General features: G+C 40.3%; 1 protein-coding gene across 5 annotated transcripts; it reads left to right on the top strand.

The window, feature by feature from the left end:
• The first annotated feature begins 10 nt into the window (after positions 1-10).
• Positions 11-27,958, top strand: LOC128027313 (glycogen debranching enzyme). 5 transcript variants are annotated; one of them, XM_052614831.1, is made up of 34 exons: positions 11-116; positions 968-1,114; positions 10,601-10,811; positions 10,886-11,055; positions 11,577-11,780; positions 13,621-13,802; positions 13,904-14,015; positions 14,093-14,219; positions 14,330-14,432; positions 14,507-14,604; positions 14,721-14,860; positions 15,704-15,891; positions 17,053-17,176; positions 18,189-18,352; positions 18,420-18,521; positions 18,610-18,765; positions 19,995-20,145; positions 20,312-20,436; positions 20,686-20,798; positions 21,570-21,704; positions 21,956-22,086; positions 22,216-22,352; positions 22,506-22,639; positions 23,216-23,391; positions 23,598-23,700; positions 24,103-24,328; positions 24,911-25,022; positions 25,108-25,243; positions 25,375-25,487; positions 25,760-25,971; positions 26,760-26,857; positions 26,947-27,034; positions 27,121-27,254; positions 27,354-27,958. In XM_052614831.1, exons 2-34 carry the CDS (start codon positions 1,036-1,038, stop codon positions 27,469-27,471), a joined length of 4,602 nt encoding a protein of 1,533 aa, XP_052470791.1. In that variant the 5' UTR covers positions 11-116; positions 968-1,035; the 3' UTR covers positions 27,472-27,958. The 5 variants fall into 5 exon arrangements, with proteins under 5 accessions (XP_052470791.1, XP_052470809.1, XP_052470801.1 ...); XM_052614849.1 differs by lacking the exon at positions 17,053-17,176 and adding an exon at positions 16,676-16,799 and having other exon boundaries at positions 57-116; XM_052614841.1 differs by lacking the exon at positions 11-116 and adding an exon at positions 629-710.
• Positions 27,959-27,997: the final 39 nt, after the last annotated feature.

Below are 27,997 nucleotides of genomic sequence, written 5' to 3' on the forward strand. Positions count from 1 at the left end.
TGTATTTACGGTAACGTTAGAGGGAAGCGGAGAATAACAGCCGACAGCCGTGCACACGCCTCCTTCACCAGCGACGAGAACGTCCTTCAGAACGGCCAAACACAGGAAGATACTTGGTGTGTCTTTAAACTCTGCTGCTCATAGTCGTGCTAAAAATGGTCGAAATGTTTATACCAATTAGGATTTCAGACTGTCGTGTATCGGAAGAGAATTGTACGCATGTTGCAGTGTACTGACCTTGCTTGGCAAATGTTTCTGGTCTCCTGATAACTTAAATTGCTTGGTCTTTATCTGCTAGATTCTTAGCCTCGACCAGTCTGAGTTAGAGTATACTTTCTGGCAGTGCATTTAAATGCCAGTCATGTCATGTTTACAGTAGTGATGGGAAGTCTGATTCATTTCCGCCAATCGGTTCTTTCGAACAGTTCGTTTCAAAGAACCGGAAAAAAAAACGATTCAGTGATTATTTTCGCTCTGAACGAACATATCGCGGTATATACGTATACATATTGATGTGTATCAGCTCCATGAATCAAATCTCTTGTTATCAGTTCACACATCCGTTCTCGACTCATTACGAATTGTAGTGAACAAGTTCAACCGATTCAAAAGATCCGACTCAAACGAATGATTCGTTCAAAACGGACAGTGCTAATGTCAAACTACCAGAGGTGGTGATTGTGTACATACGGATACAATCCCTGACGGAGGTATATTCATGTATTACTGCAGAACTCTCCGGCAGTTTGGGTTGTTGTAGTGCTCACTCGTTATGTCACGTTATGGCTCTTGCACGCTGTCAAACGGAAAAATGTTGTAATAATTTGCCCTCGTAACGTTCAATTGGAAATGGTTGCAATTGTTTAGTTATTCAGAAGCTACAGTAGGGATTATGTTAAGCTGATTTAAATGTCATCTATTAAGTAGTACAGTGTGATGATTTGCATATCTTTGGTTCACTTTTCAGTGAAGGGGTTCCTGTTGATTTCCTGCTCTTCACTGCGTTAAGGACGTTCTTAAAATAAGCAGGCAATCATGACAGCTAAACAAGTAAGAGTGATGGTCCTCAACGACATGGAGAAACTCGACAGGACACTCTTCCGTATGGAACAAGGCAAGTTTTAACTTGTGTTTATCGCGTTGCATCATCCTCAAATATGATTTGTGCATTATAGTGTGATAATGTTAAGTGCGGAACATTTGTGGTTATTTATAAACTGTGTTGTTCTCTCAGGTGCCAACTTTATGGCTCCTTTTATTCATGCACTAATAAATAGTAAATATATTGCAGAAGAAATCTGCACCGACTATATGACAAGGTCACTATAATGCGTCCATTTGAAAAAATCATAATGAAACATTAGAGCAAACAAATCTGAAGAACTTTTCACTTTTAACATTTTTGAGGAGGTTATTATTTGTCTTACTTTGTTGAAAATCATATGCATCCTCATTCTCAGATGCTGTTAATGAACACTTTCAATTGAGCTGAATATAGCTGCCATCTAATTTTTATCAAGATCGCAATTCTAGATCTTTTAAGAGACAAACGTCTCCGTTTAAAAATAAAAATAAAAAAGTTTCACGCTGAATGTGAAATCTGTGAGGTGAGGAAAGGTTGTAGCCTATATGGAATATGCTTTTATTTGCCTCAACAATATTATATTTATAATATAGTGCAGTAATAATGATAATAATTGAATAAGGACAATAGTACAGTATGTGCATACTTGTTTTTGATGGTAACAGTTTCATTTATTTATTCATTTTTCAATTTTATCATGCTAACACAATGCATTTTTGAGCACTACTATAATGGTAAATGGTAAGGCCATCCTTAAAAATATTCTTGTTTGCCGTAACCCGACCGACCCTGTCAATTTAGGACCGACTCAAAATATTTTTTTGGAAATTGATTTTGACGACCTTCTCTTGAAGCGCGTCCAGGTTTTTTTTTTTTTTTGGAACACGTGTTACACAGCAACTGCAGCTTCGGACACACACGCATAACAGCAAATAATACTTATGTTTAAGTTATTTTAGATTTAGTCCGAGAGCTCTCAGTCCCTCCATTGAAACTGTGTAAACGGTCTACTGTCCATGTCCAGAAATGTAAGAGACACATCATCAAAGTAGTCCATGTCACATCAGAGGGTCAGTTAGAATTTTTTGAAGCATCGAAAATACATTTTGGTCCAAAAATAGCAAAAACTATGACTTTATTCAGCATTGTCTTCTCTTCCGTGTCTGTTGTGAGAGAGAGTTCAAAACAAATAAGTTTGTGATATCCGGTTCGCGAACGAATCATTCGATGTAACTGGATCTTTTTGAACCAGTTCACCAAATCGAACTGAATCATTTTATGCTACAATTGTGTGATTGGCTGATTAGATATTTTCATTATTGAGAAGTTGAACAGTTGTACCTAATAAAATGACTGGTGAGTTTGTCATAAACAGTTTTGGGCCAAGTTCTACCATTACTTATATTAACCTGTTAACCTGCACCCGAACGCTGGCGTCCTGAACTACCCTTGTTTACACGTGTCAATAATTATGAATAGATTAAATGAAACCGGACAAATTTAATCTTGACAAACTATATATCATTATAAAGATCTAAGCCTCAAGCATCAATGACACATTGCTGTTTTTCAATGGAAAGCTTATAAAGAATGTATTTGCTAGATTTGTGTAAGCAGTACACATCAAAACATGAAGAATGAAAATGCAGTACATACCAGATTCGGGCGTAATAACGAGTCATAAACACAAACACAGCTGTAAATCCCGGTTTAATTAGAAAGGTAAGGGTCCACTGAACAAAATCTCATGGAGCACGTTTAGTCCAACAAAGCAACCGCGTTGTAATATGGATGATAATTCCTTTGTTTACATTTCAGTTCTTCAGGGACAGTATTGTTTGTGTCCATTATGGAATAACTCCCACTCAGAAACTGCGTCTTGGTGGTAAAAAAAAAAAAATGGCACATTTTGTAGCGTACAATGTCACAAACAGAATGAGACGATCCACACAAAAAAGTGAAAGATAGGCGAAAGATTGTTCATTTGAATTCTGGCACTCGTGACGGCTCGTGACTCGCTCTCTGATGCACCTGTCAGCTGATGGAGGTGTAACTTAGCGATCGTCTTTTTCTTTATTTGTGTTATTTTTCAACAGTTTTCATATATGTGTGAGTAGGGATGGGTACCGAAACCCGGTATTAAACTGGCCCCGGGGCTAAATTATGAAAGACCATATTATCAGTAAAATCTGACGCTATCGGTTCTGCTTTCGGTACTGGAGGAAAAAAAAAAATATGTACTATGTATTCTTGCTTAATAATGCTATCGTGCACATTTTATCTCACCAAACATTTCTAATGTGCGATAATTTTAAGACGTTTGTCTTTGAGATCTGCAAGATCTCTCATGCGCGGCGCGAAGGCTGTCTGTCAGTCACACACACATAACAAGAATGAGCGCGGCGCACGCACACGCATAAGGGACCGCTCACATATGACTTCTTTTTCGCGCTCAAGTTCTATATTTTAAATGTAGGCGCGCAGTGTGACACGCTCGTTTTTTCCAGGCGCGTCCGCACCGCATCGAGTTAAAAACATCTCAACTTTTCAGAATGCCGCAAGCGCACCACAGGTCATGTAGCTTCCTCACCTTTTCCGTAACAACGTTGAAAGCTCAGCCAAGATGAAGGAACAGCTGATCATAGCTGTATGTAGATTTTTTTTATTAATTTAGTAGCAGAGCTACTGCAAGCAATTTTTATTGCTGCAAAACCATTTATCCATTGCTGAAATTTCCGCGTCTTCATGCAGAGAGCAGGTCATGGTTGCTTAGCAATGGCAGAAGCCTCAGGAGCGCAAGTGCCCGAAGGATTTGGGGAAAAAAATCAGAAAGCAGTGCGCCTAGCATTTTCCACGCGTTTTTAGACGCGATATGTGAACGGCCCCTTATAGTACGAAAACTCCTGCTTAAAGGGCCCCTTCTTCGTGATTCCATGTTTTAAACTTGAGTTAGTGTGTAATGTTGTTGTTAGAGTATAAATAATATCTGTAAAATGCTAAAGCTCAGAGTTCAATGCCAAGCGAGATCTTTGATTTAACAGAATTCGCCTACAAAAAACGACCCGTTTGGACTACAGCCCTCTAGTTCCTGTAGTAATGACGTCACTAAAACAGTTTTTTTGACTAACTTCCGCCCACATGAACTCACAAACAGGGGGCGTGGCCTTGTTGCGCTCCAACGGAGAAGAAGGAAGAGCTGTTTGTTTTTGTCGCCATGTCCTTTAAACGCTGTTATTTTCATCTCTGAGTCCAATCACCTTTGTTTGGGCTTCCCAGGAACGCTGTACTTTGAGATTAATGGTTACTGTGGCGAGTGGGGCGGTGCCGAGAGGCGTGGGAACGAGGAGTGAGGCCAGGTGTAGTGATTGGAGATGAGCTACACCTGCGCCCCACCGCCAGTATCGAGTCCCACGTAGGAGATGGAAGGATATAAAACTGGAGTGACGACCGTGAAGGACGAGAGAGGACCAGGCCTGGGACATTATTTTATGTTTGCTTTTTATTTGTGCGCGTCAGTCGCCGTGAGGGGTTGACGCGCTGTTTTGTTTATTTTCGAATATTAAAATGCTTTTTGATTGTGCGCCGGTTCCCGCCTCCTTCTTCCCGATGATTAGGGAGTTTTTATCGTTACACTGGTGCCGAAACCCGGGAAGGAAGACGGACCGACGCCGCCACCATGCAAAGCCCGTCCTCCATGCCGCTTGCGGACATCATCTCTTCCCTCGCGGTCCTCCACCGCGAGCAACACCAGGCGCTGCTGGATCTGAGGACCGATCAGGAGCGACGGTTCCAGGCCATCGTCCAGGCCCAGCAGGAGGACCGCGAGAGGTTCCGGGGCTGGTTCGATCGGGAGGTTCGCGCTGAGGCCGCCGGGCCGCCCGCCATGCACCTGCCACTGCACAAGATGGGGGCCCAGGATGATCCGGAGGCCTTCCTGGAACTTTTTGAGAAGGCAGCCGAGGCTTGCGGGTGGCCCCGTGAGCAGTGGCCGGTGCGCCTCATTCCCCTGCTCTCCGGCGAGGCCCAGGTGGCCGCACAACAACTTCCAGTGGTGAACCTCCTGGTCTTCGACGACCTGAAGAGGGCCATCCTTCAGCGGGTCGGCCGATCGCTCCGAACAACACCGACAACGCTTCCGTTCCCTGGACTTGGGCGAGGCCGGCCGACCCTTCGCGTTAGCCCAACAGCTCCGGGACTCCTGCCGCAAGTGGCTACTGGCCGAGGGAAGCGACGTGGAGCGTGTCGTCGATCTGGTGGTGCTGGAGCAGTTCATCACTCGGCTCCCCAAGAAGACGGCCGAGTGGGTCCAGTGCCACCGCCCCGCGTCGCTGGAATCGGCCATCCACCTGGCGGAGGACCACATGGTGGCGTGCCCAGGGGTCGGCACACCCCCACCTACTAACTCTCTCTCCCCTTCTCTCTCTCCCCCTTCTCTCTCTCGCCCTGTCCCTCTCCCTAGGTCCCGTCCACCTGGCCCTCCTCGTGTCCCGCCCCGGGGGCGGAGCGGGACGGACCAAGGCCGTTTCGCGAACCTCCCGATCGAACCAGCCCTGGAACCTCTCGCGGTCCTCCTGCTGACGATGGCCTGGAACCGTCGCTCCTGATCGGTCCTCAGATCCAGCAGCGCCTGGTGTTGCTCGCGGTGGAGGACCGCGAGGGAAGAGATGATGTCCGCAAGCGGCGTGGAGGACGGGCTTTGCATGGCGGCGGCGTCGGTCCGTCTTCCTTCCCGGGTTTCGGCACCACTGTAACGATAAAAACTCCCTAATCATCGGGAAGAAGGAGGCGGGAACCGGCGCACAATCAAAAAGCATTTTAATAATCAAAAATAAACAAAACAGCGCGTCAGCCCCTCACGGAGACTGACGCGCACAAATAAAAAAGCAAACACATAAAATAATGTCCCAGGCCTGGTCCTCTCTCGTCCTTCACGGTCGTCACTCCAGTTTTATATCCTTCCATCTCCTACGTGGGACTCGATACTGGCCGTGGGGCGCAGGTGTAGCTCATCTCCAATCACTACACCTGGCCTCACTCCTCGTTCCCACGCCTCTCGGTCCCGCCCCACTCGCCACAGTTACAATTTATGTTTAACTCGGTTCCTGAAAATTATAATGCACATGTAAAACTATGTGCAGCTCATTTTGCTGAGGACAGCTTGCTGAGGACAACTTTCTCAATCTCAATCAGTTCAATGCTGGATTTGCACAAAGATTATTCTTGAAAGATGGAGCAGTTCCCTCTTTGTCTGGAGAAGGCGTTGTTTATGGACCGCAACTAGTAAGTGTATTTTATTACTTAAGTTGGTGCGTTTAACAGTTTCTGTAACTTATTACACAAAGGGCAACGCTGTTTAGGTTTGTTAACTAGATGTTAGGGCTGTGCAAAAAAAAAACAAATGCGGTTTTCATGCGCATCTCGTCAGTAAAAACGCTCCTGTGACTATAAATACATCTCCAGCACGTGCGTTCTAGCCCAATCACGTTACCAGGAGGGCAGCCTTCTCTCAGCTGCTGTTGAATCACTACACAGGAACCTCTGGCCCAATCAGAACTCGTCACGTATTTCTGAAGGAGAGGCTTCATAGAACAAGGAAGTCATGAGCCCGTTTTTGTGACAGTGAAAACAGCAGTATACAGATAGTTGAATTGTGTGAAAAATACAGTTTTTTTACACGCGAAACATGAACACATGTTATATTGCATATTGTAAACACAATCAAAGCTACAAAAAAGCGCGTAAAACGGGACCTTTAATACAAAGATTGACGATGGCGGAGAGAGCAAAACATTCCAAAATGTGGTTAAACTTAACTAGAGTCGATGCAGAGTCTAGAGTCGATCATAAGTGCAACAAAATTTTAGCATGCAAGGGCGGAAACACAAGCAATATGTCAAAGCATCTTTCAAAAGTGCATTATGTGCAGACAGAGAAATGCAAAGTTTTCGACTGGCTAACACAACACAAAGTACCGATAAGAATACTGTTAAAGTACCGGACCGTTAAGCAGTATCGTTAAGGGTAGTAATAACGTTAAACAGGGTTGGGGAAAGTTACTTTTAAAAGTAATGCATTACAATATTGCGTTACTTAGTTACTTTTTATGGAAAGTAATGCATTACGTTACTTTTGCGTTACTTTTTAAATATGAGCAGGGCTTGATTGTTTTTAATATAAGAAGTTCTATTTATAGCAAATGTAAAAGCCCTTTCACACCAAAAAGTGTAAAGAACAAACCTCACGCTGAAGGAAAAGTAAATTCACGTCTGTACAGTAGCACACAGGAGAAGAAGATTCAACACTCTTCAGCAATTAAAAAAACAATTAAGCACAATTGTTAGTTTATCTAAAGTCATTTTTGCTTATTAGTATGGTTGAACTGGATCATCAAAGGACAGCAGCAAAGTTAATAAAATGGGATTAGATACATTTGTGTTCTTTAACATTTAATCGTTGCAGGTTTGTGTCATTTTAAGTTTGTATTTCACTGTTTTAATTCATTTTGATGAATACTAACTCTAAATTCTTTTGTGAGTAGGATGAATTAATACACATTCACATTTAGTCTAGAACTACATCATGTTCTCACAGTGCACACAACGCCTCTGTACTTCTGATTTCTCTCAGTATGGGGACTGGAGACTTGTCAGTCAATAAATGGAAAAACAAAGAAACTGGCGTTACTTTTTTGAAAAAGTAACTCAGATATTTTCTTGTAAATTAAAAAGTAATGCGTTACTTTACTAGTTACTTGAAAAAAAGTAATCTAATTACGTAACTCGAGCTACTCGTAATGCGTTACCCCCAACACTGCCGTTAAAACCTTAACGATACCCATCCCTATGTGTGAGTGTGTTTTATGTTGAATGTGCCTGTATCCGCATGATTACTGTCTGTTTGAGCGCAAATCAGCTCACTATTACTGTGTAATCACAGCTATCAATGTGAACGCCGTCTATATGAATAGAGTGTGATTTTTGACTTTATGGCGCATTTGTATTATCTCTATAACTGGCCATCAGCACTTTGATAATTTAGTTATTATGACCAGAATTCATTGTAAATGCTGCATTTCTTATTTTTCTTACTAAAAAATTTTTTATTGTATCTTTCTAGTGCTCAAATAAATCACTTATATTAGGGCTGCTCCGATCATGATCGGCCGATCGTTAATGTGCATCTCGTCCGGTTCTCTAATCAGCGGTGAATTCCCTCAGGTTAATACACGGAGCCGTTGTTAACTGAGAAGATGTGCAAATAAACGCTGAAAATGAAGTGGATTTGCGCATCTTCTCAGGTAACAATGGCTCCGTGTAGTAACAGCTGCTCCATGTGAAATCACACACCTGATGGAATTTACCGCTGATTAGAGAACCGGCTTTACTGACGAGATGCACATACCGATCGGCCGATCGTGATCGGAGCACCCCTAACTTATATGATGGCTAAGTTTCTGTCTATTGTTTTATAATAAAAAAAAAACTACGCAGTGCTATGTTTAATAACTAAAAAAAGTTTGTAGAACCTTTATATTTGGGAGGGGGGGGGGTAGACATAGTCTCGGAAAAATGGTTGCAGGAATCTATTTTTTCATGGTTTGAAACAGATTTGAAATAGAAATAGAATAGAAACTCATGAAATATGTCACTTTAAACCAATAACTTTTCTAGATTGCTCCAGAAAAGTTAACCTTAACCCTAACCTGCTCCATTTTTATATCAAATTAAAAAACAATTCAGTGTGGTAAAAAAAAAGTTTTCAAGGCACTTCAGTGTCTTTACCTTTTTTAATATTTTTGAGCATTATCAAATCTGGTTGATAAAAAGTAAAGCCCAAAGCATCTTCTTTCCAAAGAAAAGTTATGTGCGTAACACACTGAAGTAAGAAATGGTTACATTTTTAAATTAGATAGGGCACTTTCAGTTGTGAGTCCCATAATAAAAAAGGGAAAAAAGTGACGTGACATACAGCCAAGTATGGTGACCCATACTCAGAATGCGTGCTCTGCATTTAACCCATCCACACACAGCAGTGAACACACACACACCATGAACACACAACTGGAGCAGTGGGCAGCCATTTATACTGTGGTGCCCAGGGAGCAGTTGGGGGTTCGATGCCTTGCTCAAGGGCACCTCAGTCTTGGTATTGCTGGCCCGAGACTTAAACCCACAACCCTAGGGTTAGGAGTCAAACTCTCTTACCACTAGGCCATGGTAAAATTTAATGTTAAATTTGGGTACGAAAACAAGAAACAAGGCTTAATGATTAAACTTCAAAAGACCACCATTTCATTAACTCTTTCCCTTCCAGCATTTTTAAAAAAAGATGCAAACCACTACCAGCGATTTTGATTATTTTCACTCAACTTTGATTGCCTCCAATATATTTTGCTGTATGAATATTTGTATATGCAATATACCAAAATGAAGATCAAAGCCTCTACTTTTGATCAAAAAAGTTATGTTTCATTCGAGCTTAAAGCATATACAGGTAGGTTTCATAAAGCATATAGGTAGGTTTCATAAAAATGCAAAATTTTGAACAAAAAGTTGAGAAGTCTTTTTTTTTATCTTTTATCGAAAACTACGTCTGGATAATATTCAGTACAATTATCAAAGCATTAATCCAGTAAATTGCTTCCAGTAATACCCCCAAGGCTTGCACATACATATACCACTTCCTAGATCAACATTTTACTTCATAACATTATGCAGTTTTCATTTATATGCTGTCTGTTGCTGATGATTGCATTTTTTTTCATCTGTTAACATAAGAGATCGATCATTTCTCTATCCTGTTCATGTGTGTTTTTGTTCAGGAGGTTTCGTACTCATTCAGAAGATGTGTAATAGTGCCTCCGAATGTATTGTCTTCTAAATGACAAGATAACTTGTCAATGGCAGAGAAAGAGTTAAATTAACATGAGCGCTGGTAATCTCAAAGTCATATGCTGCGCTGCATTGTGTATTGTGTACAACCACTATATTTCTTCCCTTCCAAAAGTGCCTCCTGCCGGCACAAATTGAATGTGCATTTTCAATAAGAAAATGTTTTTCTTCAGACCAATGTGAAAATCAGAAGATAATGAATTATAAAAATCTTAAAATTAAGACCGTAAAATATATTTTGTTATTCAATTAATATAATGATTTATTGTATTTTTTTTTTATTAATATAGTAATTGTTTCTTTTGACTCCCATTTTCTTAAAAATAGTTTTAAGAAAATGGCTGACGTGAATTTTTATCAACATGTTTTTTTATTAACTTTTTGTTTTTGAGAGAACCTATGTCTGAACTGTAAATCATGCTCCTTTACAGTCATTTTGCAGTTAATATGTCATAGACATTGCTCTACCCCACTCATATGGTATTATTGTTTTTGTGCAGGTCTTGAAAAGGTCTGTAAAAGTCTTACATTTAAGCTTAAAAATCCTGCAGATAAGTGATTTATTTATTGTACCCTAAAAACAACAAAATATGAGTTGTGAAGCTTCTGTTGTGTTTCTGATCAGGGTATGAGCTCCAGTTTCGTCTGGGCCCCACTCTTCAGGGGAAACACGTGCATGTTCACACCAACTACCCTGCAGAAGGGGAGCGATTTGAGCACCACAAGTTCCATGCCTTAGACTGGATTAACCCTACTGAAAGAGAGGATGATTCGGACAAGTTCTGCACCCTTGACCTCAAGATTTCAGGCTCTTACCAGTATTACTTTGGCCATGGGTCAGTTAGATGCCATCTATACATCTATATTTTAGTAAGACTGTACATCATATCATTTGTTTTTTACTCTTCAGAGATAAGGAGAAGTCTGGTGGTGGGTATATTGTGGTGGACCCAGTGCTCCGGGTAGGGGCGGACAACCACGTCTTGCCCCTGGACTGCATCAGTATCCAGACATACCTGTCCAAATGCCTCGGGCCCCTGGATGAGTGGCTGGACAGGCTGAGAGTCACCAAAGAGACAGGTAAAAAGACAGCCGGTGGTATTATATTAGTTACTCTTTTACCCAGTTGTTTACCAAAATTTCAACATTAACTGCATTTGAACTTTTCTTATCTCCTTAAATTAACAAATCAATAACAGACAAATAACCATGTAGAAACTCAGCAAATATATGTAAAAAGTTTAAGTCAGTCCAAGTTAATAGGCCGAAAGCAACTGTAATGTCTGCAGTTTTTGGATGTGAACCATTTTTATTGAGTTCTTTATTTCAAAGTAATAAAAGTATGTAAATCATGTGTTACTTTACATTTTTAACAGTGAGTCCTATAGTTGAAATCTAAGTTCTCTAAACTATCTGATTAGTGTTTCACATGAGCAGTGCCTTCATACAGTAGATTAATTTGCTACTTTTTATCACAGTTTGCTGTGAATTTCTTTTATGTGGTTTCATCACATTGGCACATTAACTGACATGTTTTATAACATTCAGTTAGTAATCTGTTTCAAGGTAACTGATTTTGTATTTCATGTGCATCTTTTTAGGGTATAATATGATTCACTTCACGCCGTTGCAGACGCTGGGAGAGTCTCGCTCCTGTTACTCTCTGGCCGATCAGCTGGAGCTCAACCCAGACTTCTCTCCTCCTGGACAAACTTACACCTGGACAGATGTTGGCAACCTGGTGGAGAAAATAAAGAATGAGTGGAATATGCTTTGCATCACGGATGTGGTTTACAATCATACGGGTGTGTGTGTGTGTGTGTGTGTGTGTGTCTGTTTTCATTTTCTATTATCTTTTCTGTATGTTTTTAGACACATACATATTTCTGTTGTTTTATGCTCTTTTTTTCAATTGGCTGACGCTTCTATCCAAAGTATTTTAAAAAGCTACCACCCACTGGATTACCACCCAAAGAATTTTAAAAAAGTCACACCCACTGGACTTCCAATAAGTATTGCATGTAAATTATCTGTCTGCTGAGTCCAGCTATAGTGGGTTCTCATATTCCAATGGAAAAGGCCACAGTTCCAACTGATTGACTGTAATCTCCTGTAAGCCCCCGCTAAAAGCCTTCACATTGACTCTAAAAATAGTTTATTTACAGAGAACATGAACTGTTGGCGCAACATTTGGCCTGTCTGATTTAGTGCCATGCTGCATTTCAGCAGTTGTATAGAGCTGCTAGAGTCTCAATATGTGAACAGAATACTAAAGAGGAACATTTAAAACTTTTATTCAGATCTGCTGACTGATAGTGGAGGTTTAGAGAAAAACGTGCTTAGAAATTACTTACTGCAGGGGATTTTTAAATTTTAACTCGCTGTGCTTAGTTTTTTCTCTGTTCGACATCACTAAGACCACTGTAAGACCACGGTTCTTTTTCCTTGAACCCTTGAACTTTTTCCTTGAGTTACACTCTTCATTGAGGTGTTCGGGTGGTCAGGCTCAAATAGAAAGCAAAGTTCATAGTTCATCGCTTATACCAGAGTTCAGCAGAGTTAAAGGTCAAGGAGTGTGTGATACCTTATCTGAAGCTCTGTGCTAATGCCACACATTTAAACAAGGGGAAGTCCAGTGCTGTGTGCTGTATGTGCATTTATACAGGTTATATATATGCAGTGGGGTCTAAAATCTGAGGCTACATTATGATTTTGTGAATCAAAGTCAAATTTTAAAAAGTAAAAAAAAAAAATTATGTGACGTTAAATAAATACACACTTTTGTTCAAAAGTTTGGGGTTGGTATTGGTAAAAAAAAAATTTTATTTTTGAATGAAGTCTCTTATGCTCACCATGTCTGCATTTATTTGATCAAGAATACAGTAAAAATCTGTAATATTGAGAAGTATTATCACAGTTTCAAATATCCTTTTTCTATTTGAATATATTGTAAAATTAAATGTCAAAAGGCAAAGCTGTATTTTCAGCATCATTACTCCAGTCTCCAGTGTCACATGATCCTTCAGAAATCATTCTCATATGCGGATTTGCTGCTTGAGAATCATTTCTTATTATTATAGCAGTTAAACAGTTGTGCTGCTTAACATTTTTTGTTTTTCAGGGAAATTTCAGATGAATCCATTTTTGATGAATAAATTGCTCAAAAGAACAGCATTTTATTTAGAAATAGAAAGATTATAAATGTCTTCACTGTCACTTTTGATCAGTTTATTACAACCTTTTGTAACATTTGAAGGATGGTGTAGATGATAAATAAATTAAAATAAATATTATTTATTATAATATTTAAGGTTCTACGTTACTTTGAAACTACTGATGGTATTATTAATGTTGCATTAAATTAAGAAAATGATAAATACAGACATTTTCATTAATGATCTCAGACTTTTGGACCTCATCGTGTATGGCTTGTAATATATCCAATCATTGTTCACTCTGTCTCTCAAGGACCTGCAATTTGCTCTTAAAATACAGCAGTACATCTGAAAGAAAATTTCAACAAAAGTTTGAATCACTAATTCAGTCGCTTTTCTGTGATGTCTCTCTCTTTCTTTATTTTTGTTCATTTTCGTTTATTTGTTTGACAATGCCATGATAACCTTTTTGTTTTCCTGCTTTTCTCAGCTGCTAACAGCAAATGGATTAAGAAACATCCCGAGTGTGGTTATAACCTGGTGAACTCTCCCCATCTGAAACCGGCCTGGGTCCTGGATAGAGCCCTGTGGCACATCACCTGTGCTATAGCTGATGGCAAATACGAAGACAGGGGTCTCCCAGCCCTAATCCAGAATCACGAACACCTCCATGTGAGTGAATCAGTACCTGTAGAACCCTTAAAACAGAATTCTTTATGAAGTATAAAGTGCTCTTATTTTTTTCAAGACAAACTCTTATGTGTTTTCACTAGGCCATTCGTGGAGTTCTCTGGCAGGATGTGTTTCCTAAGATTAAACTGTGGGAGTTCTTCCAAGTCAAAGTGGAACCGATGGTGGAGCAGTTCAGAGATTTACTCCAAAGTGGTGAGTTCCTGAGAGGTTCTCAGACACATACGTTAAGAGAAATTAAAATGTTAATGTGTTTAGTGGTTTGTGCACAGGAGCCAAACCTGATAGGAGCAAGACTGAGGGCAAGCAGCAACTGAAGATCATCCAGGACCCTCAGTACAGACGTTTTGGTAACACGGTGGACATGAACTCCGCTCTAGAAACCTTTGTGCCCCATGGGTCAGTATGCTGCTGTATGCATTGAGCATGTGTTCACTATAGTATGCTTATTATTCTTTATGCAATGAATTTATGGTGCTGAATGAAACATTAGTTTTATGTTGTTATAGCAACAGTCCTGGTGCCATTGAGGATTGCTGTAACTGGCTGAGGAGAAGACTGGAGGAACTCAATAATGAACAGTATCATGAAATTCGGCACCATCAGGAGCAGGTGAGTCTCTCTCTATTCCTTTACTTCTAATTTCTAGGGAATCCAATGCATTGATGTCATTTATTTCCCTTCAGGCTACTAACTGCATTGATGGAACTGTAAGCTATGACAGAATAGCTGACCACGGACCCAAGTTGGGTCCCGTCACCAGGAAACATCCTCTGGTTACTAGGTATCACGGTTCATTCCATCAGCCTCTTCTGAAGATTTTGCAATATATTCCTTTGTGTAATAAAGTTTGTTCGTTATGTTTGCTATGATATCTAATGCTGTTTTGTCTATATACAGATATTTCACGTTCCCATTTGAGAGCGCAACTTTGGAGCAGGATCTGGAGCTGATTAACCAACCAGAAAAGTCATGTCACTTCCTGGCCCATAATGGCTGGGTCATGGGGGACGATCCCCTGAGGAACTTTGCAGAGCCAGGTTTACCAGTTTGCTTTTCTGATCCACATAAAAACATAGAGCTGGAATAACAACAGCTGTTCTTTCAGTGGCAAAAAAAAAAAGCTTTTCACTTAATTGCATGTTTGGCTGTGTGTGTGTTTGTTTTTTGTTTAATAAAATTGCAGTTTGAAGATCTATGAACATGTATTACTGTTCAAATGTTTGGGGTCAGTAAGATCCTTTTTTAAAATAAATGACTTCTTTTATTTAGCAAGGATGGCATTTATTTGATCAAAACTGACAGTAAAGACATTAATAATATTGCAAATGAATTTGGACATTAACATTTTTTAAACTTTAAATTATTTAAAGTAACCACAGAAATTTTAGGTAGCAGTTTTAAACACTGATAATAATAAGACATGTTTCTTAAGTCGCAAGTGAGCATATAAGAGTAATTTCTGAATGATCATGTGACACTGAAAACTGAAGTAATGGATGCTGGAAACAGGAATAAATTGCATTCACCGTTGTACTGTTTTTATTGTTTTTTAAACAAATAAATGAAAACTTGGCGGGTAATATTATCAATCCCAAACTTTTTCAGCTACAATATTGAAAACAACTCTTTAACCATATTTAAACCCAGTCCTCAGAAATCCACAGATTTTCTCCTAAAAATTGTGCAGATTATAGGGCTACTTGTACAAATTAATAATGTCACAGTGGATTTCTATGAGAGCATTGATGTAATTCTGATTGTAAACACAAGGTGGCGATATCAACACATTTACTCAACCCTAATCAATGGCATAACTTGCCAAGCCTTTTTTAGTAAGTTGAATCAAAAAAGTTGCTTTTTCTTCTCCTTATTCTGGTTAGGGTCCAACGTCTACATCAGGAGGGAGCTGATCTGCTGGGATGACAGCGTTAAACTGCGGTATGGCAATGGCCCCGAGGACTGCCCCTACCTGTGGGCCCACATGCAGAAATACACAGAGATCACGGCCAAGCACTTTGTGGGAGTGCGTCTGGACAACTGCCATTCAACTCCACTGCATGTGGCCGAGGTACCGTGACAGTGTTAAAAGATGGATTATTACTTTTGGCTATTTCACAGATTAATAACGTGTTTTGAGATTAACTATGTGTAAAGATGAATATTAGACATAGGGGTGCAGGATGTTTTTTTATTTTCCTTCTACATTTTTTTTTATGACAGGTTCGTTAGTTACTGTCCTAGTTCGTACGATTTGGATAGATTTCCCCATTCACTGATTGCTACATCACAGGCTGTACTTCACTCTCAAATATTAAGAGTGGCTTGTTCTTCATCCTTTGCTTGTTGGGACACCCTAAGGTCTAGTGGACTTAATGGACACACAAAAATTTTAAATTTGCTCAACATTTACTTACCCTCAAGCCATCCAAGATGAGTGATTTCATAGTTGAGCTTCGTCAAAACAAATTTGAAGAAATTTAACATTGCGTTCCTTTGCAGTGAATGGGTGCCGTCAGAATGAGATTTCAAACAGCTGCTAAAAACATCACAATCATACTAGTAATGCAATTCCTTTTCATTAAAAAAAGACTAATTGTGATAGAAAATGAATGTTTCTACATTTGCAATTAAGAGTGACCTGTCATCAGAGGGGACTGTGTCAAAGTAATGTCCATATGGCTGAAATGTACAGTTCTAAATCGGTAACAGCTGTTTATTCTTAAAGTTATTTTAACACGTATGTGTATAAGGGACTCAAATATCACCTAACAAAATCCTTACGGATCAGTTCACAGTTTTTTTTTTTTAAGCCAGCAACCCCTCTGACTTTTAACTCATGTTGTGCTCTGCAGGCCATGTTGGCAGCAGCCAGATCAGTCAGACCCAATCTCTATGTGATAGCCGAGCTCTTTACAGGCAGCGAGCTGATTGACAATGTGTTTGTTAACCGGCTGGGAATAACTAGTCTTATCAGAGGTATTGAAGAGTCTTTTAGCATTACACTAACAATGTCTTTTTTGTTTCTTTCTTTTTGCAATGCATCACCTGTTATTCTCTCTCTGAACTATCTCTCCTAAATATATATGTCCAAAATCTTTCATTTTGGCTTCATTTGAGGCATGACTCTCTCCCTTTCTGAACCCGTTTTTCACACTCCATCTGACACACTAACAACCGTGGTTTGGTTTCCTCTTGGCTGCGTGTCTTGCCCTAACCCTGCTTGCTGCAGTTCATGCTGGATGCTGCCCGCACCCTCAGACCTGACCTGTACGTGATGGCCGAGCTCTTCACAGGCAGCGAGGAGCTGGATAATGTCTTTGTAACTAGATTAGGAATCTCTTCACTCATCAGAGGTATGGCATTCCAATAATCCTGGTCTTGCATTGTGGCTGTTTTGTTATAATGTTTTTGTTACATGAGTGTATGACATGAAATCTAACTCCATCAAACACTTTGAATTGTTACACTATGATCACGAATCAAAAGTTTGGGGTCCGTAAGATTTTTAAGTTTTGAAAGAAATCTTTCAGGCTCATCAATGTTGCATTTATTTTTTTTAAAAAGAGGAATATTGTAAAATGTTTTATTGCTAATTTGGTTCTGAAGTAACATTTCTTATACAGCACTTATCAATCACTTATTATTTTTTTCCAGTATTCTTCAGTGAAGAGTGAGTTCAGAAGAACAGCATTTGTTTGAAATAGAAGTCTTCTGTAACATTATAAATGTATTTACTTTTGAAAAAGTGTATAAAAGTATGAATTTATTTCAAAATAAAAATCTTAATGACCCCAAACTTTTGAATGGTAGTTTAAATGTACAGAAACTATTCTACCCAGTGTTCTTTAGCTTTGTCATTATTTACTCACCTCATGTTGTGCCAAATCTGTATGAGTTTTTTTTTTTTTTTTTTTTTTGGATAGGAGCTTTCAAGCATAAAAGATACAAGTGCACCATAAAACAAACCAGAAAAAAATTACAAGTAGTCCATATTACATACACACAAAAAATAGATTTGCGTGTGAAATGGTCCTAATTTGAAGTGATTTATTGAAAATCTTGACATCTAGCTCTCCTTGGTGCGGTCATGAGAGATGGCAATGTCCACTTCATGAAAAATCTTTTTTTTTTTAGTTGTTTAGATTTTTTCAATGAATCTATTGGTATGCTTAGCAAAACCAGTCCAAATGATTTGTTTACATATAATTTGAATTCTGAAAACTGAAAGTCGTACAGGTTCGCAATTCTGTGAATGTGAGTGATAAATAGTGATAAAGTTTTCATTTTGGGGGGAAAATAAGTAGCTCGTATTAAAATGATTCCACTTCCGTACTTTGCATAGTGTTGTTCTTTGTGCTGTTGTAGAGGCGATGAGTGCAGGAGACAGTCATGAGGAGGGTAGGCTGGTATACCGGTATGGAGGGGAACCTGTGGGGGCTTTTCTTCAGCCCAGTCTCAGGCCTCTGGTGCCCAGCATTGCCCACGCCATGTTCCTGGACGTCACACATGATAATGAGTGCCCTATTCAGGTACAGTGTTTCAAACACATAATCCAGTATGTTGATGGAGTTCTTATTTTGATGTTTTGTGTTGTAGATCCGCTCTGTATATGATTCACTGCCCAGCTCTGCTATTGTTTCCATGGCCTGCTGTGCCACTGGTAGCACCAGAGGCTACGATGAGTTAGTACCCCACCAGGCAAGAGATTTAACTTCACACACACCCACAGTTGGGTTCATTTTCTGAGTACATCTTAAAAGTCCTTCTCTTTTGTATGTGCCATCAGATCTCAGTGGTATCAGAGGAGCGCTTCTATAGCAAATGGAATCCTCAGGCTAAGCCTTCGTCCCCTGAAGAGGTCAACCTTCAGTCTGGAATCATCGCTGGAAAGCTGGCCCTCAACCGGCTACACCAGGAACTGGCAACAAAAGGCTTCAACCAGGTAAATGCAAAGTCAGTCTGAGTGTAACCCCTCTCTCCCGGGTCCTTTCTGACGCTCCTCGCACTCGCTCCGAGTGGGGCTCGAACCCGGGTCTTCGGCATGGGAGGCAGACGCAATAACAAGGAGGCTAAATGGCTACAGCCACTAGCATCTGTCGCTAGTGCGTCTATTGAGATCGGGGAGTGAGGTTTTACCTGCACAGCACTACTCGCTGGCCTCCGTCACACTCACCCCCCTAAACCTCACTCCCATCCGGGTCACGGCACCAACTCTCCCCCAGGTCCTTTCTGACGCTCCTTGCACTCGCTCCGAGTGGGGCTCGAACCCGGGTCTTCGGCATGGGAGGCAGACGCAATAACAAGGAGGCTAAATGGCTACAGCCACTAGCATCTGTCGCTAGTGCGTCTCTTGAGATCGGGGAGTGAGGTTTTACCTGCACAGCACTACTCGCTGGCCTCCGTCACACTCACCCCCCTAAACCTCACTCCCATCCGGGTCACGGCACCAACTCTCCCCCAGGTCCTTTCTGACGCTCCTTGCACTCGCTCCCAGTGGGGCTCGAACCCGGGTCTTCGGCATGGGAGGCGGACACACTAACAAGGAGGCTAAATGGCTACAGCCACTAGCATTTGTCGCTAGTGCGTCTCTTGAGATCGGGGAGGGAGGTTTTACCTGCACAGCACTACTCGCTGGCCTCCGTTACATGAGGTCCTCTGGTGGTCCACAGTAACAGTTATGCCACATACAGGTGCTGGTCATATAATTAGACTATCAAAAAAAAGTTGATTTATTTCACTTATTTCCATTCAAAAAGTGAAACTTGTATATTATATTCATTCATTACACACAGTATCGTGTGCATCAGAAAAACTGGGTGTGCCAAATTTATTGTTAGATTAATGTGCAAAAAGTCTGCATATCACTAAAATTACAAGAACAGACTGTGCTGATGTGTAAAACTATACTCCGACTCGCCACATAACACTAAAACTATTAAAAATATAACTATACATTACACTCAGGATCACCAACAACATCGTCACTGCCTTTAATAGTGTCTGTAACCATACAGCCTATAAATGAATGAAAATGCATATTTTTAATTAAATAGAACTTAGATACTGTGGGCTGCTTTTGATGCTTGAATTTGTGCTTTAATGATGAGGTCTAAGTTTAAGAAAGCGCTAGAAGTTAAACTTTAAAAAATGTGTATTTTCTTACTTTCTTAGGTGTTTGTGGACCAAGTGGATGAGGACATTGTGGCGGTCACCCGTCATTGTCCCAGTACACACCAGTCAGTGGTGGCTGTGTGCCGCACTGCATTCAAGAACCCCAAACACCATCGCTACTCAAACGAGGTTCCATCAATGTGCATCCCAGGTGTGTCAAAGATTCGCTTCTCCTGATCAGAGTGGCTGATCCTTCTTCAGGTTTAACTCGATGAGATTCTGTTCCAGCATCTGCTTTTATTCTGTCTCGATTATGTGTCCTTGGACATCACGCCTGACTGGAAGCCAAACCCTGAAATCTCTCTGAAATCTCACAGGTAAGATAGAGGAGGTGGTGCTGGAGGCACGTACCGTGGAGAGGCAGACCGGCTCCTACATAAAAGACGAGAGGAGCATTAATGGCATGCCTGGGTACACAGTGGAGATTAAAGAGCACATCCAGGTAACCTGAGACCGCTCTAATTATAACTGTCCAAAGCCAACACTATGGCCTCCGCTGAGAACACTCATTCACAAAACAGTAAAGCTCAACCCCTACCCTGCAGTTTCAGCACCACAGCCTACCTAGTTGTACATATCTGCCGCCCGGACTTGCATGGCTTTTTGATTGCCTGTACTGTCAACACTGCACGAGTAAATCTTATCTTTTGGTCTCAGAAGTTCCTTTGTTTGCATCTCTGTCTTTTCTCAGCTGAAGGACAGTAAGGTGGTGCGGCAGGCTGGGGTGACGTCTCGAGGGCGCAGTGAATATGTGCAGGAGATCGTGTTTGAGCAGCTGACACCTGGAAGTGTTATTGCTTTCAGGTTAGACTTCAAATTTTAGACTTTACTTTTTTTTTTTTTTTTTTTTTTTTTACAAAAAGCATTTACAAAAAACTTAAACTTGTGCTTATATCAACATGAACTGCATAGGAATAGGCTACTGACTTTTTTACGCAGGGATTGACATTAAATACTATTGGATAGTTGCCTTGATAGGACACACAATCTTTGACATCAGCAACAAAAGATTGAAAGTGTTTTAAAAAGTGTGGGTTTTTTAAAACTAGTTTTAATATGCTCATGTTTATTTGTTAAAGCAATAATTGTTAAATATTATTACAACTTCAAATAACTTTTCCATTTGAATATATTTTAAAAGGTAATTTGTCAAAGCTGAATTTTCAAAATTCATCTTCAGTGGAGCTTGTTTGTTCTGAAATGTATTTTAATATCTGGTGTTCAAGAAATGTCTTATTATTATCAATGTGGAAAACATTTGTCTAGCTTAATATTTTAATTGAAACACTGTTGTTGGTTGTTTTTTTTTTTTTGTTTTTTTTCAGGATATTTGGTTAATAGAAATTCATCAGATATCCTGAATGAATAGAAATGTAAAAGAACAGTATTTATTTAAAAATAGAAAACGTTTGTAATATTATAGATTCTTTTCTGTCACTTGTGATCAATGTTATGTCTTTGTTGACTAAAAGTATTAATTACTTTTTAAAAAAACTTACTGACCACTGGTTTTGAACAGTAGTGTTAATTAAGTTGTTTTTAATCATACGTTTACGAAGTTTCTTTCTTTCTCAGGGTGAGTCTGGACCCCAAATCTCAGGAGCTGGTTGGTGTGTTAAGGCACCATCTCATTCAGTTCAATCCGCTGTATAAAGCAGGAAGTCAGACTGATCCAAACACACCGGACATACTGAAGAGTCCACTGACAGAGTGAGTTCACGCTTCATCCACATTTATGCTTTTCCACCATCATGGTGCTGGAGCCCTGTCTAGATCATATCTGCAAATTTCCACTGAAGCTAATGGACATCCCGATCCTGTTTTTGCTGTGCTTAAGAGCTGCTGCAGCCTTATAGTCTAGATCTCCTACATAGATTTTCTTCATAGAACTGTACATTTATGTCTTCGGTCATTATTGAGGAGTTCTGAAGATGCTTTTTTGTGTTTCATCTCCACACCAGGATTATGTCTAAGATGACTCTGGCTGATATGAACGCTCTTCTGTTTCGCTGTGATGCAGAGGAGAAGGAAGACGGAGGGGGCTGCTACAACATCCCCGGCTGGAAGCCACTCAAATACGGTGGTCTGCAAGGTAGATGAAAGCTGAAGATGAAACTTGTATTCAACAGGAAAATTTACAGCAGGGTTATATTTAGTGGTTTTAAAGGTGTCTTAAAGAAACCACACTGGCAAAAAATATGTTGTCATTTCATTCTCACAGGTCTGTTGTCAGTGATGGCAGACGTTCGACCTAAAAATGATCTTGGCCACCCATTCTGTGACAACCTAAGACAAGGGGATTGGATGATTGACTATGTGAGCAATAGACTGATATCACATAGGGGCACACTAGCTGAGGTAAATGAGTCAAGCGATCAAAATAAATACTGTATGTAGCTGATAATCTCAGGCTGTTAGCTGCGGTTAAAGTCTTTGGAAAGATCCAGAGTTACCCATTGCTACTCCTGTTCTTAAGTCCAGTAGGTAAATTTGTCACTAATGTGTCCTTAGGTGGGTCAGTGGTTCCAGGCTATGTTTGCCTACCTGAAGCACATCCCTCGCTACCTCATCCCCTGTTACTTTGATGCCATCCTGGTTGGGGCCTACACTACTGCACTTGATGTGACCTTTAAACAGATGTCAAGGTCAGTGTCTCAAGAGGACTGAGGCAGATCATCCTGGCATTTGTGTCTAATTCTGTCCTATCCAGTGATTGCTTCGAGGTCGAGGTCAAGGTTCCTTTATTAATACCTGAAGATAAATTTGTTATGGAGAATAATCTATGATTATATAATCCTAAAAAAAGATATTTTCTCTTAAGCTAATTGGTTCTCACAAGCCAGTGGTTCAGCCAATCAATCTGTTATGTAGCAAGCTTTTTTTATTTACTTTAAACCTGGTCTGTCTCAGTACTGTGTGCCATGTGAATTTTCTTCAGCCCTCCTCCTCCCCAGCACCACCTGTCTAGATCTGCTACTGGGTTCGATCTCCTTTAATTTGCAGTAGCATAACAAATCCTAGTCCCTGTAATTATTAGCATGTTCCAGCAGTAAGCATTCTCTCATTCCAACAACCTAGTCAGGGTCAATCTTACCTACACTGTTCTTTTCACTAAAATTCTGTTAAAATCTATTTTATTTTAAGTTGTCATTATTGAAAGTATACTCAAGTGTCTAATATAACATTCCCTTATTGTGAGCATGTGCATGTGTTTGTGTTAGTTTTGTGCAGAATGGCTCAACTTTTGTGAAGCTGTTGGCTCTTGGATCGGTCCAAATGTGTGCCGTTGGACGTTTTCCAGCTCTTCCGCCTCTCTCACCAGCCCTGAGTGACGTGCCTTACCGTGTCAGTGAGATCACAATGCAGAAAGAGCAGTGCTGTGTTTCCTTGGCGGCAGGTGACTACTTAGTAACCCACAGAAAACTCTCAATATGTCAGAATGAAGTTCCACAAGTCTCTAGAGTAAATGAATTGTTAAGTGTTGCTAGCCGAATAGCCAAAGTATCTAGGCTGCTTACACAGGATTGTAGGATTAAACTTAACAATGACCTGGTACAGCGATCTGTTCTTATTCTTGGTCTTGATGACATCCTCATTCCACAGGCCTACCTCATTTCTCCGCTGGAATCTTCCGTTGTTGGGGAAGGGACACATTCATCGCCCTGCGAGGACTAATGCTGGTCACAGGCCGTCACTTGGAAGCCAGGTATTCTTTTCAGTTCAGTTCATTACTACAATAATTAACCAAGACCAATATGCATAAGAATCTTCAGCAACTTCTCAGTTTGATTTTAATTTAGGGAATCGCTATCATGTTCAAAAATGGTTCTCAGAGCATATCAGTTTTTCATCAACAGTGCAGATGGACAAATTTTTGGCAAGTTAAGGAGTAAGTTCTGCATACAGTATGCTTTTATAATTTATTATCTTAAAATATCAATATCAATCCATCCAGAATCATTTTAAAAATTAGCAGTAATGCATTATTTTCCCCCTCTATGGATGACCTTAGATTTGAGAACAAGATCAAATCATTTTATTCTCGAATGTCTAAAGATAAGATTTCTCCCTCTTAGTTCTTTTCTTTCCTCTTTATCCTGCTTTACAGGAACATCATCCTGGCCTTCGCTGGCACACTGAGACATGGATTGATTCCCAACCTGCTGGGAGAGGGTGTAGGGGCCCGTTTTAATTGCCGTGATGCGGTGTGGTGGTGGCTGCAGTGCATTCAGGACTACTGTACCATGGTACCCAGCGGCACTGACATCCTCCAGTGCCCTGTGTCCAGGATGTACCCCACAGATGACTCTAAACCCCTGACAGCTGGCACTGTAGTGAGTACACCGCCAAAACACATTGTTCTGTTTCATGTTCTTACATTTCAACTGAAGATTAGTTATAAATATTAAGTAGATAGATATGTTCACTACCTGTTTAGCTATGCATTTATGTCAAAATATACACACACACACACACAAAAAAAAACAAAAAAAAAACGGTTTGTTTTCAAATATTCTATCCCGTCATTATATTTGCTTTGTGTGGTTTATGTGTAGCGCTTCAGAAATGTGACACAATTTCCAATAATGGAGATGCTCCCTAGTTTTGATGGTGCACTGTGAGACTTTTCAAGGAGCGAACATTCCAGTGCACCGGAAGGATTTGCCGATTGAGACAGCACTTTAAATGGCCTGATCCGTGCCCTGACTACTGAACTAGGGAGCTGACTGAGACGCACCCTTAGAAAACATTTCTGTCACATTTTATCAATTTAGTGTTCTTGCTGACTAAAAGTATTACTTTCTTAAAAGAAAAAAAAAAATCAGTCGTAGTTGTAAAATATAATGCATTGTAAATTCAAATTTTGGTTTCACTTTTACCCTGATGTCACCTGTATTGTTTCGTTTCGGTCACAGGATCAGCTGCTGTATGAGGTCATTCATGAGGCCATGGAGCGCCACATGCAGGGTATAGAGTTCAGAGAGAGGAACGCCGGACCACAGATTGACTGCAACATGAGAGACGAAGGTACAGCCTTTTAAAAAAAAAAAAATGTTTTTTTATAGAGTCCTTTGAGAAAATGTTGAATCTGTTGTATTCTGAACCCTCTCAGGCTTCAACATTGTGGCTAAGGTGAACCCAGACACCGGCTTTGTGTATGGTGGAAATCGGTTCAACTGTGGGACCTGGATGGACAAAATGGGGGAGAGTGAGAGGGCCCGCAACAAAGGGATACCAGCTACACCCAGGCATACACTGATCTCTTTAATCTCTTTAATATATTCTATTTATAAAAGGCCATTTATAAGTGGATCTCTTTTCTCTGCCTCATTTTCTATGACTGTTGCCAATCAATATGACTCTTGTTTTCCTAATGCAGAGATGGATCAGCGGTGGAAATAGTGGGTCTATGCAAATCTGCCTTGCGTTGGCTGGTGGAGCTACATAAACAAGGACTCTTTCCTTACAATAGTGTGGCCATACACAAAGACGGTGAGCTCAGATGGACCTTACTAGTACTCATTACATTAGTTTGTTCCAAAACTTAGCGGGCTGACCTTCTACACAGCATTTTAAGGCATCATCAGACACGCTCCCAATCTGCAGGTTGTTTCAAAAGGTAGAAAGCAAAGTAATGCTGCCTTAAAATATAGCTGCCTAAGTAGACAGCAAGGAAGCTTTGGATCAACGCTAATATTGGTGATTTACTCCAAAGGCACAAATACAGAATCTCTGAATCACAAACATTTACGTTATATCTGTAGGCAAACAGCTCTCTATGTCCTATGAAGAATGGGACAGAAAAATCCAGCAGAACTTTGAGAAGATGTTCTATGTGTCCCATGACCCAAACGACCCCAATGAGAAGCATCCTGAGTTGGTTCATAAGAGGGGGATTTACAAAGACAGCTACGGAGCGTCCAGCCCCTGGTGTGACTACCAGCTCAGACCCAACTTTTCCATTGCCATGGTGGTGGTGAGGACTTAACGCATTAGTAATATGCACCTATAGGCGGCTACACTTTGCTTATTACACATGCAGGCATGCACAACAGCACACAAACCTTTTTTAAAAATGAAAAATTTTATTCCGCCATGTAAATAGTGAACCCTACATGACTCAAGTGCAACTGCCTTTACAGAGAATGGGAGATGAGACTCTGATTGGTTTATGGCACATTATGCCCAAAACACACCCATTACTCATTAAGAAAACAGGGACTACCCTTTTTGATCTTTTTTCCCCGTCCTTAAACTAGCAAAAGTGGATTCGGACATGCCCTTAGCACAATTGGGCAATGCGCTTTAGGCCATGTGCTTAAATTGTTAACATAGGCCCCCCAAGTTTGTGTAAAAACTGTTGACATGCATGTTTTTATATGAGTAGAAAAAATATAAGTGAAAATCTATTTTTAGGAGCAAATCTATTGTTTCTGCATCACCTACCAGATGTGTGCTTCTATAGCTAAAATTAGGCAGCCTCAAACATTCCATGAAAGTAGACAACTGAGAAAGGACATCACCCGTATTCTTCTTTTTGTCCCTGTGAAATCATTCCAAGTAAAATAAACAAGTTTGTGTGGTCTCGCGGTCTGGTCTAATCACCTAGTGTGCGTGTCAAAGTTGAAACTGTCTTCATGTCTGTGGTCTCCCATGGATTTAAAATCAATTAAGATTTGAAAATCGTCTAATGTGTCCCAGGCCTAAATGAGTAAAAGCGTAATAGTTTGTATTTAGTATATTTCTAATGGTTTTCATTCCTAGGCTCCAGAGCTGTTTACTGTGGAGCACGCTTGGGAAGCACTGAACATTGCAGAAGAGAAACTTCTTGGACCTCTCGGGATGAAGACCTTAGACCCAGAGTGAGAGTCCCAAAATTAATTCTGCTGCATTACCTGTAACATTCTTCCTACTTCCTGTGTGTGACTCATGATTTTTATTGTTTTAATAGTGACATGGTTTACTGTGGCGTTTATGACAATTCTCTGGACAATGACAACTACAACTTCGCCAGGGGCTTCAACTACCATCAAGGCCCTGTATGATGCATTTGTACTGCTTCATTGGAAAAATTTCAGCCTTTTTTGGTAGATTCCTAACCTTTATATTTATTTTCCCTAATCAGGAGTGGCTTTGGCCTATTGGTTACTTCCTGCGTGCAAAGATCAACTTTGCAAAGAAGCTTGGAAAAGACACATATGACAAAACAGTGTATTTGGTGAAGAATGTCCTCTCTCGCCATTATGTCCACATGGAACGGTAAACACTGGATGAACAATTGTTGCCCTCAGAACCAGTCAACCATATCATCTCTGACCATGAAATCCGGATCTAATATATCTGTCCTCTGTTCCTCAGGTCATCATGGAAGGGACTGCCGGAGCTCACTAATGAGAATGGCCAGTACTGCTCTTTTAGCTGTGAAACACAAGCCTGGTCTCTTGCCACCGTGCTCGAGGTTCTTCATGATCTGTGAGCAGAGATCATGCACCCTTTTCTTCCACAAGTGTTCCTGTGTAATCATGTTTGTGTGCTGTTTACTTAAATAGGTCTGAGGACACGTTACAACCCTGAACTCATAGCTAAAAGAGTGTAAAGTACAAAAAACTTCCCTTACTTTAGAATTAGTATGAGCTTTCCTTGTTCCCTTACTCATCCAGCTTCTACTAGACTACTTGAGACTGTGAGTCTGCCCTTTATGTAGCTGAATTTAGGTACATTGTTAAAATGTTGATGTTGTTCTGCCAGAGTATTCAGAACGTGTCTAGAGTAATCTATAATTAGTTAATGTGTAGTGTCTGTCCTACTTCTTTGCACACAGATGTCTTTCACACTGATTTAAGGTTAGGATGCAACTTTTGAAACTCACCAAATGTTTTCGTTTGCATGTTTCAAAATGACTGAATAATTAAGAAAACTAAAAACGGATCAATGTGAAATAAAAAGAATGTTTAAAGACTGAGTATCTGGACAATGTTTTATTTTTATTAACCATAACTTCT

The sequence above is a fragment of the Carassius gibelio genome, chromosome A2 (genome assembly GCF_023724105.1).
Source record: "Carassius gibelio isolate Cgi1373 ecotype wild population from Czech Republic chromosome A2, carGib1.2-hapl.c, whole genome shotgun sequence".
NCBI classification, from domain to species: domain Eukaryota; kingdom Metazoa; phylum Chordata; class Actinopteri; order Cypriniformes; family Cyprinidae; genus Carassius; species Carassius gibelio.